The sequence below is a fragment of the Hyla sarda genome, chromosome 4, assembly GCF_029499605.1.
Source record: "Hyla sarda isolate aHylSar1 chromosome 4, aHylSar1.hap1, whole genome shotgun sequence".
Taxonomy (NCBI): domain Eukaryota; kingdom Metazoa; phylum Chordata; class Amphibia; order Anura; family Hylidae; genus Hyla; species Hyla sarda.
This window is the reverse complement of record NC_079192.1, coordinates 164939189-164954513: the sequence shown is the minus strand read 5'-3', so window position 1 is coordinate 164954513 and position 15325 is coordinate 164939189. Positions and strand designations below refer to the sequence as shown.

Sequence of the window (15325 nt, the reverse complement as noted above, 5' to 3'; positions counted from 1 at the left end):
TTTTATGCTGGGGGTCCGACTGATGGGACCTCCACCAATCCCCTTTGTTCAAGTGGCTCTCCAGATGTTGGAAAGCTGCAACTCCCATCGTGTCTGAAGAGCCTCAGGATTTATGGGAGTTGTAGTTTTGCAACAGCTGGAGAGCCACAGATTGGAGTACAATGTCACCCATCATCACTGCAGAACTAACAACTGACTACAGCTCTGATGGGACAGTCAGGAGAACACACAATATCAGTGACCTAAGTGACGTCTTCTCTGTTGTCTTTCCTTTTCTTCCTCATCTGGTCCAGACACCAGGACTTCTTCCAGCTCCATCTTCTCTGCAGTCTAACGCCCGGACATCATTGGTTCCTTAATTTGTCAGCAGATCCTTATCCTCTGTATGAAGACAATAATCATTAGATTTCTGCCAAATACTGTACCCCTGAATATAATACTACTACAACAACACACTGTACCCCTGAATATAATACTACTACAACACACTGTACCCCCTGAATATAATACTGCAACACACTGTACCCCCTGAATATAATACTGCCAAATACTGTACCCCCTGAATAAAATACTGCCACACACTGTACCCCTGAATATAATACTGCCACACAGCCATACACTGTATCCCATGAATATAGTACTGCCACACACTGTACCCCTGTATATAATACTGCTAACCATTGTACCCCCTGAATATAATACTGCCAACCACTGTGCCCCCTGAATATAATACTGCCACACACTGTACCCCTGAATATAATACTGCCACACACTGTACCCCTGAATATAATACTGCCACACACTGTACCCCTGAATATAATACTGCCACACACTGTACCCCTGAATATAATACTGCCACACACTGTACCCCTGAATATAATACTGCCACACACTGTACCCCTGAATATAATACTGCCACACACTGTACCCCTGAATATAATACTGCCACACACTGTACCCCTGAATATAATACTGCTAACCATTGTACCCCCTGAAAATAATACTGCCACCCACTGCACTCTCTAAATATATTATTGCCACACACTGTAACCTCTAAATATAATGTTGCCACATACTGTACACTCTGAATATAATACTGGTACACACTTTACCACCTGAATAAAATACTACCACACACTGTAGCCTCTAAATATAACCGTGCTATACGCTGTACACTGAATATAATATTAATCTTCCACCCGATTCCTTTGTTCCACCCTCTTTCCCCCTAGACTTGTAAGTCCTCTTCATGCTCCCCCCTACATTCCTAAGTCCTTTCCCATGTAAATAACATCACCCCTATACCACCAACATACAGTCCCATGTAAACAACATCACCCCTATACCACCAACATACAGACCCATGTGAACATCACTCCCCTACCACCAACATACAGTCCCATGTAAATAACATCACTCCCCTACCAACAACATACAGTCCCATGTAAATAACATCACTCCCCTACCACCAATATACAGTCCCATGTAAACAACATCACCCCTATACCACCAACATACAGTCCCATGTAAATAACATCACTCCCCTACCACCAACATACAGTCCCATGTAAATAACATCACTCCTATACCACCAACATACAGTCCCATGTAAACAACATCACCCCTATACCACCAACATACAGTCCCATGTAAATAACATCACTCCCCTACCACCAACATACAGTCCCATGTAAATAACATCACTCCCCTACCACCAATATACAGTCCCATGTAAATAACATCACTCCTATACCACCAACATACAGTCCCATGTAAATAACATCACTCCCCTACCACCAACATACAGTCCCATGTAAATAACATCACTCCCCTACCACCAATATACAGTCCCATGTAAATAACATCACTCCTATACCACCAACATACAGTCCCATGTAAACATCACCCCTATACCACCAACATACAGTCCCATGTAAATAACATCACTCCCCTACCACCAACATACAGTCCCATGTAAACAACATCACTCCCCTACCACCAATATACAGTCCCATGTAAATAACATCACCCCTATACCACCAAAATACAGTCCCATGTAAATAACATCACTCCTATACCACCAACATACAGTCCCATGTAAATAACATCACTTCTATACCACCAATATACAGTCCCATATAAATAACATCACTTCTATACCACCAATATACAGCCCCATGTAAATAAAATCACTCCTATACCACCAATATACAGTCCCATGTAAATTACATCACTCCTTTACCACTAATATGCAGTCCCATGTAAATAACATCACTCCCATACCACCAATATACAGTCCCATGTAAATATCATCACTCCTATACCACCAATATACAGTCCCATGTAAATAACATCACTTCTATACCACCAATATACAGTCCCATATAAATAGCATCACTCCTATACCACCAATATACAGTCCCATGTAAATAACATCACTCCTATACCACCAATATACAGTCCCGTGTAAATAACATCACGCCAATGCTTGTCTCCATTCCTACAGGAGGTTCCTGCTGCTTTTTCATGGCAAGAATAATAAGGGAGATTTATCCAACCTTGTGCAGAGGAACAATAGAGCAGTCGCCCATAGCAACCAATCACATTTCAGCTTTCATTTTTCAAAGACCTTTTTTTTAAATGAAAGCTGGAATCTGATTGGTTGCTAAGGGCAACTGCTCCAGTGTTCCTCCAGCATGCCCGGACAGCCCTTCAGCTGTTGCAAAACTACAACTCTCAGTATGCCAAAGCAGCCATTGGCTTGCTGGGAGTTGTAGTTTAGCAACATCTGGAGATCTGGTGCACTAGTTTGTTAGAGGAAGGCACTGTGTATAGTGAAAGTCCACCCCCCCCCCTCCTGTACTCCTCATCATCATCATCATTACACCCCCCCACCCCCTGTCCTCCTCATCATTATCATTATACCCCCCTCCCGTACTCCTCATCATCATCATCATTACACCCCCACCCCCCTGTCCTCCTCCTCATCATCATCATCATTACACCCCCCACCCCCCCTGTCCTCCTCCTCATCATCATTACACCCCCTCCCCTGTCCTCCTCATCATTACATCCCCACCCCATCCTCCTCATCATCCTTACACCCCCCAACCCCCTCCCCGTACTTCTCATCATCATTACACCCACCAACAATCCCCCCCCCCCCAAACCTAGCTCTACTCACCTTCCTGGGCGGTGCTGCGGTGTGAAGCTGGAGAGTCTGCTGCTCCTGTCACTGACAGCTGCAGGGGATAAATTGCGCGGGGTCAGAGGCTGTGACAGGTCACGTGCTTGCCTGCGCTGCTCTTATCAGCCCTCTGCCTGTCCGCCTGACCCTGCTACAGCAACAGGGCCCGCGGCAGTTTTAAAAAAGTGATGGCAGCGGCGGGCCCGGGACCTGTTGCTGCAGCATATAGTATAGTGAAGTCGTGCCCAGTCGTGATTGCGACCCTTGCGACCTCTATAGCTACGCCACTGTTTAGAATCTAGTCACACGTACAGTATTATGCGCAGATTTGATGCGCAGGATTTTCTGCTGCAGATTTCAATGTAAACTGAATGACTGAACACAACTTTAAATTCTGTGTATAAAATCTGCGCAGAATACTGTACGTGTGAATAGACCCTTAATGATTATATCATATAGTTAATATGTTATGATGTCAATGGACAATATTTCCTATGTATCTTAGGTGAGACTGGGCTTCTGATTGCAAAACATGTTGCCAGCAATCCATTTAATGGATATGCAGGAAAAGAAGAGACAGAAAAGAAGAAACTTTACAATGTACTTCAAAAAGGAGATATTTATTTTAACACCGGAGATTTGGTCATGATGGACAAAGAAGGGTTTATTTTCTTTCAGGATCGTGTTGGAGACACTTTTCGGTAAATCCTTTACCAATACATACTAATAAGATTTTTATTAGATGCTTTTGCTAGTATTGGGTTAAACATATAGGCGCTCTATGCACTCCTTTTTTCTTTCTCTATATTTTCAAACACATAAAAAAAAATTACATGCATTTAAAATTTTATTTTGTGCTATATTATACATTTGCTTTTCCTATAGCTTTGGAGGTCTCATAGTATAGCCTAGGAAAAACAGGACAGAAAAAAAAGTTGCCAGTATAATTTTTGGAGTCTGTTACCTCCTGTTTTGTAAATTTGACCAGCAAAAAAATAAAAATAAACTTTCAACACAATGTAAAATCTAAGTGTGAATCTAGTCTTAGTCATGCTCCATCCATCTTGAATGCTTCAGGCTCCAGTGCATCATTAGGGAGGGGAGATGAGAAGCATTGTACACCCTCTCTAACACAGGTTACCCTATACCAGTGATTGGCGAACCTATGGCCACAGGTGGCACGCCGAGCCCCCTCTGTGGGCACGCAACCATAGTTCGCTATGCGACCCGTGCAGACTTGCGTCTGCTCCTCCCCTCAGCTCTCCAAAGGTTTCCGGAGCTGGAGCTGGGGGGAGCGAAGGCAGAGGACGCAGGACTGCACGGGAGAAAGAAGCCACGCCCCCTTATCTCCCCCTCCCGGAGGACGCAGTTCTGCATGGCAGACAGAAGGCAGAGCAGGGGAGAGAGGGCGTACAATGCTTCTCATCTCCCCTCCCTAATGATTTCTATGTGTGAGGGGGACATCCTGCACGAACTGGGGATAAGGGGGAGGGGACATCACAGACTAGGGATGATTTCTATGTGTGAAGGGGACATACTGCATGGGCTGGGGATAAGGTGGGGGGACATCACAGACTAGGGATGATTTCTATGTGTGAAGGGGGGACATACTGCATGGGCTGGGGATAAGGTGGGGGACATCACAGACTAGGGATGATTTCTATGTGTGAAGGGGACATACTGCATGGGCTGGGGATAAGGTGGGGGACATCACAGACTGGGGATGATTTCTATGTGTGAAGCGGACATACTGCATGGGCTGGGGATAAGGTGGGGGGACATCACAGACTGGGGATGATTTCTATGTGTGAAGGGGGGACATACTGCATGGGCTGGGGATAAGGGGGAGGGGACATCACAGACTGGGGATGATTTCTATGTGTGAAGGGGACATACTGCATGGGCTGGGGATAAGGGGGAGGGGACATCACAGACTAGGGATGATTTCTATGTGTGAAGGGGGGACATACTGCATGGGCTGGGGATAAGGTGGGGGGACATGACAGACTAGGGATGATTTCTATGTGTGAAGGGGGGACATACTGCATGAGCTGGGGATAAGGTGGGGGGACATCACAGACTAGGGATGATTTCTATGTGTGAAGGGGACATACTGCATGGGCTGGGGATAAGGTGGGGGACATCACATATTAGGGATGATTTCTATGTGTGAAGGGGACATACTGCATGGGCTGGGGATAAGGTGGGGGACATCACAGACTAGGGATGATTTCTATGTGTGAAGGGGACATACTGCATGGGCTGGGGATAAGGGGGAGGGGACATCACAGACTAGGGATGATTTCTATGTGTGAAGGGGACATACTGCATGGGCTGGGGATAAGGTGGGGGGACATCACAGACTAGGGATGATTTCTATGTGTGAAGGGGGGACATACTGCATGGGCTGGGGATAAGGTGGGGGGACATCACAGACCAGGGATGATTTCTATGTGTGAAGGGGGGACATACTGCATGGGCTGGGGATAAGGTGGGGGGACATCACAGACTAGGGATGATTTCTATTTGAGGGCACTTTGAGGGGAAAAAGTTGGCGTGCATTACAGTTTGGGCACTCGGGCTCTAAAAGGTTCGCCATCACTGCCCTATACCCTCAGAAATCTTCAGGATGACATGGGTTATGCGTGTAGGTTTATCACATCATTTACCTGAATGTTTAGCCTTTCCCGGTGGTGTTGTTGTTTTTCAGGTGGAAAGGTGAAAATGTGGCAACAACAGAAATAGAAAACCTAATGTTAATATTGGATTTTATTGAAGATGCCAATGCTTTTGGTGTCCCAGTGCCTGGTGAGTCCAAATAAATATCTTTCTATCAACCTATTTTTGGGCATCAATCTGGCAAATGAAATAATAAGTAAGTTTAGTGTGTTTATACAGCAGTAGCACATACTTTAAATATGGTTTGTATTTAGCTTACAAACTACTAAGAAATATTAAAGGGGTGTTCCAGGAAAAAATTATATTATATTATATTATATATATATATATATATATATATATATATATATATATATATATATATATATATCTCAACTGGCTGCAGAAAGTTAAACAGATTTGTAAATTACTTCTATTAAAAAATCTTAATCCTTTCAGTACTTATGAGCTTCTGAAGTTAAGGTTGTTCTTTTCTGTCTAAGTGCTCTCCGATGACACGTGTCTCGGGAACCGCCCAGTTTAGAAGCAAATCCCCATAGCAAACCTCTTCTAAACTGGGTGGTTCCCGAGACACGTGTCATCAGAGAGCACTTAGACAGAAAAGAACAACCTTAAGTACTGAAAGGATTAAGATTTTTTAATAGAAGTAATTTACAAATCTGTTTAACTTTCTGGAGCCAGTTGATATATAAAAAAAAAGTTTTTTTCCTGGAATACCCCTTTAAAATATTGCAACACATTATTTTTACACAGTTTATAACACCATTATGTGCTTAAAGGGGTACTCCGGCCCTAAGACATCTTATCCCCTATCTAAAGGATAGGGGATAAGATATCTGATCGCAGTGGTCCCGCCGCTGGGGACCCCCACAATCTCTCACCTGTCTGAAGCCTCATGACCACGGGGCCAGAATATCGTGATGTCATGACCCCGCCCCTGTGTGATGTCACACCCCGCCCCTCAATGCAAGTCTATGGCAGGGGGCGTGACGCCCCCTCCCATAGACTTGCATTGAGGGGGCGGGGAATGATGTCACAAGGGGGGAGAGTTGTGGCATCACGAAACTCCGACCCCGTAGTCATGACCCTTCAGACACGGAGCGAACATCGCTCTGTGCAGCTGCCACAGGTGGGTGTCTGCATGAGAGATTGCAGGGGTCCCCAGCGGCCGGACCCCCGTGATCAGACATCTTATCCCCTATCCTTTGGATAGGGGATAAGATGTCTTAGGGCCGGAGTACCCCTTTAAGGCCTTATGTAATCGTACATGCAATTTACATGAGAAGCACCATTTATAGTGCAGTGTATTTGTTTTGTGCAGTGTTCTTTTTAGAATTGGCAAACACGAGAACAGCTTACTTAAAATTTTGGAATATATATATATATATATATATATATATATATATATATATATATATACACACACACACATACCGTGTTTCTCCGAAAATAAGACCGGGTCTTATATTAATTTTAGTCACAAAAAACACACTAGGGCTTATTTTCAGAGTAGGGCTTATTTATTTATGGGGGGGCTGCAGGAGTGTTGAGGATGGGGGGCTGTGGGAGTGTGGAGGATGGGGGGCTTTGGAAGGCTGGGGGGCTGTAGCAGTGTGGAGGATGGGGGGCTGTAGCAGTGTGGAGGATGCCGCACCCCCCCCCCCCCATATGCTACAGCCCCCCATCCTCCCACATCCGCATTACTGGCGGCCACGGTCTGGATCTGGACCGCGGGCCGCCAGTTGAGTACCCCTGGCCTAGGTCTTATTTTCGGGGTAGGGCTTATATTGCAGCTCACCCCGAAAATCCAGCTAGGGTTTATTTTTGGGGTAGGGTGTATTTTCGGGGAAACAGGGTATATATTTCTGACTATTACATACAAAGTTAAAATGCTATATATGTTTACATGTCAACATTTTATTTGCTAGATGTTTTTAAGGAACTTTCAAATGCTTTATAGCTACAGTCTACACAAAGCAGTGGCAATAGTTGGCCACTAGTTTGCTAATGACTATGCAGCAATAATTACATATTCACAGTCTTAAAGGCTCAGGGATGCTTCATGGAAATCAATGTTGTGTAAATATTTTTATTCAAGATGGTAAAGAATAAGATCGCACTCACCAATCTTCTTAAGTGTGCTTTCATTTCTTGTGAACGAGAGGTACAGTTCAGTGGGTGCAGGAAGGAGCTATGTAGATAGGAAGCTGTATGTGCACAATGTGGGGTCGCTGACCGTAAAAGTCCAATAGTAATGGCAATCAATCTTCAGAATTTCCATATTGTTGCCACAAAAGGATGCATAAGTTGAGTAATGCCAGTTCACATCTATCACGTGTTAAATATTTTTATGGTTCTAGATCATGAAGGTAGAATTGGAATGGTGTCCCTCAAGCTAAAAGAAGGAAAATCCTTTGATGGGGACAAAATATTTAAACAAGTCACAGAATATTTACCCAATTATGCCAGACCTCGCTTTGTTAGAATACAGGTAAGCCTATCGTAAAAGCAAACTGTTTCTTAAAGGGGTACTCCGGTGGAATTTTTTTTTTTTTTTTTTTAAATCAACTGGTGCCAGAAAGTTAAACAGATTTGTAAATTACTTCTATTAAAAAAATCTTTACCCTTCCAGTACTTTTTAGCAGCTGTATGCTACAGATTAAATTCTTTTCTTTTTTAATTAATTTTTTGTCTTGTCCACAGTGCTCTCTGCTGACACCTGATGCTCATACCAGGAACTGTCCAGAGCAGGAGAGAATCCTTATAGCAAACCTATGCTACTCTGGACAGTTCCTGATATGGACAGAGGTGTCAGCAGAGAGCACTGTGGACAAGACATAAAAAAAAATTCTAAAAGAAAATAATTTTCTCTGTAGCATACAGATGCTTAAACGTACTGGAAGGGTAAAGATTTTTTTAATAGAAGTCATTTGCAAATTTGTTTAACTTTCTGGCACCAGTTGGTTTAAAAAAAAAAAAAAGTTTTCCACCGAAGTACCCCATTAAGGCTAGGTTTCCACTCATTATTTTTCAGGCATCTTTTGAAAAACTGCAGTTTTTGAGCCAAAGACAGAAGTGTATTCAAAAGGAATAGGAAATATAAAGGAAAGACTTACACTTCTCCTTCCTGCTGGATCCATTTCTGACTTTGGCTTAAAAACTGCAGCGGCAGTTTTCAAAAAAACACGAGCAAAAAAGCTACAAGGAGACCTCGCCTAAAGGGGACTCTCCAAGTCATGCCTAGATACTTTCCTCATTCCTTACATTTTCTTTCAAGTCTGCACTGTGCCATTGATCAGTTATTTATAATGAAAATGTGTGAATAAATTGACTGTTGATTGTTACTGTTTTCCTTGTCGATGGGGAGTGTCCCCACACTGTACGATCAGTAGCTACATTTTTATACACACCCTATTGGTTACCATAGTTGTCAATTAAGGCAGGGATTCTACACTTCAAATACGCAGCAATTCATAGATATACATGTTAATTCAAAACCCCATCCACACATAGCGGGAAAAGTCTACACAGAAATCGAAATATGCTACAAGTTTACAGATTTGTAGCATGTTCAATTTCGTGTAGAATTATCATTAGTGTTGAGCGGCATAGGCCATATTCGAATTCGTGAATATTCGTGAATATATGGACGAATATTCGTCATATTTGCGAATATTCGTAATATTCTCGTTTTATTTTCGCATATGCGAAAATTTGCATATACAAAAATTGGCATAAGCGAAAATTCGCACACCAGTCTCACACAGTAGTATTAGAGCCTTCTTTACACCACACAAGCTGGAAGCAGAGAGGGATGATCACTGTGATGTGTAATGTGAAAATAAATAAATAAATAAAAAAAGAATATTCGTAATTACGAATATATAGCGCTATATTCGCGAATATTCGCGAATTCGCGAATATGGGATATTCGCGAATAAAATTCGAATTGCGAATATTCGCGAGCAACACTAATTATCATGGATTTTCACTTAAATGTTACCCTTTGCAATGTATATGCTGTATATGTATATACAGTTTCAGGAGGAACCACCGGAGCCACCGCTGGAGCGCAAGAGTTAAGTGAAAGTTTTTTTTTTTTTTATGCACTGTTAACTGCCTAAGCCCTGAAAAATACTACTGTATGACCCCTTTAAAGCATTATGGTCAATAAAACAACTTTTGACATGTTGGTCAGCCAGTTGATCGCACTGGATCTCACTTTCACTATGTAGACAATCTATACAGAGAAATGTATGGATCTGTCAGCCAGCCAGGGAGTGGATTGCAATGCCACCGCACGTTTCAGGAGTCTGATCAACAACTGATCAACATGTCAAAACTTCTTTTTAATGACAGTAACAATTTAAGAAAATATATTCCAGATTTGTTATTTTGACAGGAAAACAAATATGTACTTAAACAGATATATACAGTGATCCCTCAACTTACAATGGCCTCAACATGCAATAGTTTCAACATACAATGGTCTTTTCTGGACCATTGTAACTTGAAACCAGACTCAACATACAATGCTATGGAATCTGCAAAACATGTCAATGGCTGGAAGAACCGACCAATCAGAATGGATATTTCACTGGTAAAACCACTGTATTCCTAAAGTGCATGCACTGACTGGTGTCTGGTAACGCCCCCTACAGTACAGGGAGGTATTACATGTTCTGTATTACTTTAAACCTATGCCATGGTTAGGGCAGCTCCATTTTACTTTTTTTGGGACCCTGTGTGTACTGTAGAGGACCCTGAAGAAGCTCCTGTCCTCTACATAGACCAGTGTTACCCAACGAGGGTGCCTCCAGCTGTTGCAAAACTACAACTCCCAGCATGCCCGGACAGCCGAAGGCTGTCCGGGCATGCTGGGAGTTGTAGTTTTGCAACAGCTGGAGGTAGCCTGGTTGGAAAACACTGAAATAGACAGTGATTTACAGCTCCCAGCAGATCTTTCTTACTTTTATATATAAGGACTTGCTTTATCTATATTAGTTATCTACTTATTTTTCTTTAATCCTCACTTTTTCCTATTTTTGGATGATATTTTGGTGGCTTCAGAACCAATTACCAGGTTTCCATAGAGTTATGGTCTCAACATACAATGGTTTCAACATACAATGGTCGTCCCAGAACCAATTAATATTGTAACTTGGGGGACTACTGTATATCAGGAGAGGTGTTGGATCCTCTACATTTATACTTATTTCACTATGGATTTCATGCAGTATCAAATCCACAATGGATTACGTCCATGGGAACAAACACTTGGAATTAATAGCTCCATTAGTTGCATAATTGCTATTGATGCAGATCATATCAGAAGGCTGCTTCTCTTTCTGATCTGCAGTGACTAGGCTTTGAATTGCCGCCAGTACTGTGGGTCTGGTTGACACTGGTACTCATGAGCTGCCATGATAGGGAGTTGTTTGAGATTGGTGGTTTAGATTTGGTTTAACAAAACTAGAGAAACAGAAACACAGCCGCACATCCACAATTTGTATTTTGATCTACTTGCTTCTCAGCATAAATTCAAAAACTAACAGGTTGTTTCAAAAAGTACAAGCCCACTCGCCACGTCAAAGCCACCTATTCAGAGTGGGTCCTTAACCTAACACTGGCATAGCACCAGGTGGCGACCTCTGCCACCGCAACACCAAGCCCATAGGGGGAATGACCCAGTGGCCGGGCAGCTCCACTGCTGCCCGACCAAGCCCTTGGCTCCGGGCCACTCTACCCCACAGACAAAGCACCACAATAACAATGACCACACCAGTGTGAACACCTACCATGTGCTTCCTGCCAGATGGCTGGGAGAATGCTAGGAGAAATCCCTTATGCAGTCTCCTGCTAATTAAAAACACCTGGGCCGAATGGGTGGAGCGGCGTGCTGGCTACGGAAGAGGGGAGAGACTAAAATTGTAAAACAAAAATACAAAAATAGAGAAACAGAAACACAGCTGCGCATCCACCATTTGTATTTTGATCTACTTGCTTCTCAGCATAAATTCAAAAACGAACAGGTTGTTAGTATACATTTTGATCAAAAAGTACAAGCCCACTCGCCACGTCAAGGCCCCCTATTCAGAGTTTCGATTTCTCTATTTTTGTTTTACAATTGTAGTCTGTCCCCTCTTCCATAGCCAGCACTCTGCTCCACCCATTCGGCCCAGGTGTTTTTAATTAGCAGGAGACTGCATATGGGATTCCTCCTAGCATTTTCCCAGCCCTCTGGCCGGGAGCACATGATAGGTGTTCAAATTGGTGTGGTGCTCTGCGACAGGTCATTGTTACTGTGCTGCATTGTCTGTGGGGTGGCCTGGAGCCAGGGGCTTGGTCGGGCAGCAGTGGGGCTGCCTGGTCACTGGGTCGTTCCCCCTGTGGGCATGGTATTGGAGTGGCAGTGGCCACCACCCAGGGCTACGCCAGTGTTAGGTTAGGGACCCACTCTGACTAGGTGGCCCTGACGTGGCAAATGAGCTTGTACTTTTTGATCAAAATGTATACTAAAATCCTGTTAGTTTTTGAATTTATGCTGAGAAACAAGTAGATCAAAATACAAATTGTGGATGTGCGGCTGTGTTTCTCTATTTTTGTTTTAGATTTGATTTAGGTTTGCACTTAAAGGGGTACTCTGCCCCTAGACATGTTATCCCTACCCTGTGATCAGACATGTTATCCCCTATCCTTTGGATAGGTGATAACATATCTAGTGGCGAAGTACCCCTTTAAAAGATGCCCTAATTCTGCTATGAGATCCTCACTCTTTGGAACAAAGCTCTAAGTTAACGTTTTCACATTCAATAGACACATGTGGAAACCAAATGAAACATTCAAATATACAAGCAATCATATTAGTAACATATCTGAGGAATAGATTTTTCACAATTAACTATTATCATTAGGTTTCCAAGTTTCATTTTGAGTCCTATTTGGCAAATATAATTTGTTTTTGATTCAGATTTAGAAGTACTGTACCCTGATTACCCTGCCATTGCCCACCTCACATATGTACATAGCAGGGACTCCTATCAAAGGCAGCAGTCCCCTCAATAGAGGTCCCATCCCGTGCAACAGCGAATTGTCCAAATCAAAGCACTATGGCGGGGGGGGGGGTAGATTGGGGTGTTGGGGATATATCAAGACCTCTCCAATGCCAGTCTAAATAAATTTCCCGCCAGCGAGCAGACTCGGTAGGTATGTGTAAAGGTGCGCGTCTATACAGAAATCCAGCAGGCCTGTGTTCCAGTGCTGAAATTTTTTCAAAATGTTTTCACTTTTCACCCCTTCATAAATACCCCCTAAAAAAGTTCTGATTCAAACAATTTTTTTATTTTTTGGGTGAAATTTTAACCAAATGCAATTTATTTTAAACTGATTATTCTATCTCTTATATCAGGGGAAAAGCATTGTTTGCAAAATATTGCATAGTTACCTTCACTTTTCTAGATGTTATGTATATAACATTACTAAGGTCTTGTAACTTCATTTCTTTCATTGTTTAACTCTACAGGACTCCATACAAGTAACTGCCACTTACAAACAATATAAAATGGATCTGGTCAAAGATGGCTTTAATCCGTTCTGTGTAAAAGATCCGCTATATATTTTGGATGATACATTTAGAACCTACAGGCCAATGGATCGCCAGCTTTACAATGACATTTTGGAAAAAAGAATTAAACTTTAGAATGATGAAAGGGCTTTATTAAAATTCTTCTTTTTTTATCCACTATAAAAAAAAATAAAAGATTTAGGGGGAGATTTATGAAAACTTGTCCAGAGGAAAAGTTGCTGAGTTGCCCATAGCAACCAATCAGATCGCTAGTTTTATTTTTGATAAGGCCTCTGACAATTGAAAGAAGCGATCTGATTGGTTGTTATAGGCCACTCAGCAACTTTTCCTCTGGACAGGTTTTCATAAATCTCCCCCTCAGTTTTTAAGATATTAGCACATTGCAAATTAGCATTGTCTCCAGTGCAGCAAAGAGATAATTTGAATATTGCAAGATTGGGGTAAGGAATACATTGTTTTACCCAGGATCACTCACACTAACCACCTGTACGTAATGGTTACTGGGGTTAATAAATCTCTGTTTCCTTTTAAATGGCAATGTCCATTGTAATGACAGAATATTCCTCATTCATATAAATATAGTTGTGGGTCTAGAGTTGAAGGCTTTGTGCACATGAACTATTTTGGCCCATTTTGGCACTTTACGGCTTAAAAATATTTTGATTATTTTATTTTACTGTAGCCCAAAAATGACTTGGTCAACAGGGGCCAAAAAAGGACATATGGGAATATACAAACAGACATTTTGGGGCAGATTTATGAAAACTTGCCCAGTTGCCCATAGCAACCAATCAGCTAGCTTCTTTCATTTTTAGGAAGGCCTGTGAAAAATGAAAGAAGCAATCTGATTGGTTGCTATAGGCAACTGAACAACTTTTCCTCTGCACAGGTTTTGATAAATCTCCCCCTTTTAGCCTGAATACTGCTGCTCTTTATGATGATCATTTTGCCCTAAAAAAAACATGTGTACTTAGCCTCAAAGCCAACCTGTCTAGTTACATCCCTGAAAGCTGACAAACTGTTTTCTTATTTTTAAGGTGAGCCGAAATACTTTTGAAAACACAAATGTATAGTACTGTGAAAACATATAGGGCCTCATTTACTAAGTTGAAACCGACCAGTTTTTGTCTGGTTATTTTGGCGCAGAGTGTCTAAGACATGTCTGCGCCAATTTGCAACAGTGTGCGCCTGAAAAATCCAAAAAAAACGACATTGTACAGTGAAAAGGGGGCGTGGTCTGTAACAAAGGGGCCTGGTTTCACAACCCGACCGATTTACTATTGAATTCACAGAAAATCCTGTGGATAAATGGCTGGAAATATCGACCTAGAAAAAGCTGGTCAGAAAATGTTCCCGACTTTTCCCAATAGTAAATAGAGAGGAATCCTGCAAGTCTGAAACAACTTTTCCCACTAGTAAAAACCCGAAACTCTTAGTAAATAAGGCCCATTATCCCACATTTGTTAATAATGGTGTATTTTGCCTTACTGGAGGGTATAGTAAGTGGGAAGTGCCCCTTATCTAGTATAATGTTCTTAGTATATCTAGTGCATTTTAAATTGTTGGAATGTGTAAACTTTTTTATGTCTGCTCTTATCTGATTTCCATTATTCACTAATTTGCACCTTTTTGAAATGTTGCCTTTGACAAATGGTCTAAAAGTAAATTTTAGTTAAACCATGCCTTTTTCATCGATTTTCCATGCTTTATTGAAATAAGAAGGTATTTGTTGCAAATTTTTGCCCAAATTTTAGTCGTTGGTTAAAAAATTAATGTGGGTCATTTTATAAATGTTTTAGATATTCTGTATATTTACACACATGTTATACTTAACTGTTTACTATTATTCTACCTTTGTGTTACTCATATTCCAC

General features: G+C 41.9%; 1 protein-coding gene across 5 annotated transcripts in view; it reads left to right on the top strand.

The window, feature by feature from the left end:
* Window positions 1-13614, top strand: part of LOC130368644 (long-chain fatty acid transport protein 2-like) — a 320594-nt gene extending 306980 nt beyond the window's left edge. For all 5 annotated transcript variants that reach the window (XM_056572594.1, XM_056572595.1, XM_056572597.1 and 2 more), the window contains 4 exons: window positions 3693-3888; window positions 5898-5995; window positions 8227-8357; window positions 13389-13614. In XM_056572594.1, the coding sequence (XP_056428569.1) occupies window positions 3693-3888; window positions 5898-5995; window positions 8227-8357; window positions 13389-13565 (602 nt within the window). In that variant the 3' untranslated portion in view covers window positions 13566-13614. The remainder of the gene's footprint in view (window positions 1-3692; window positions 3889-5897; window positions 5996-8226; window positions 8358-13388) is intronic.
* Window positions 13615-15325: the final 1711 nt, after the last annotated feature.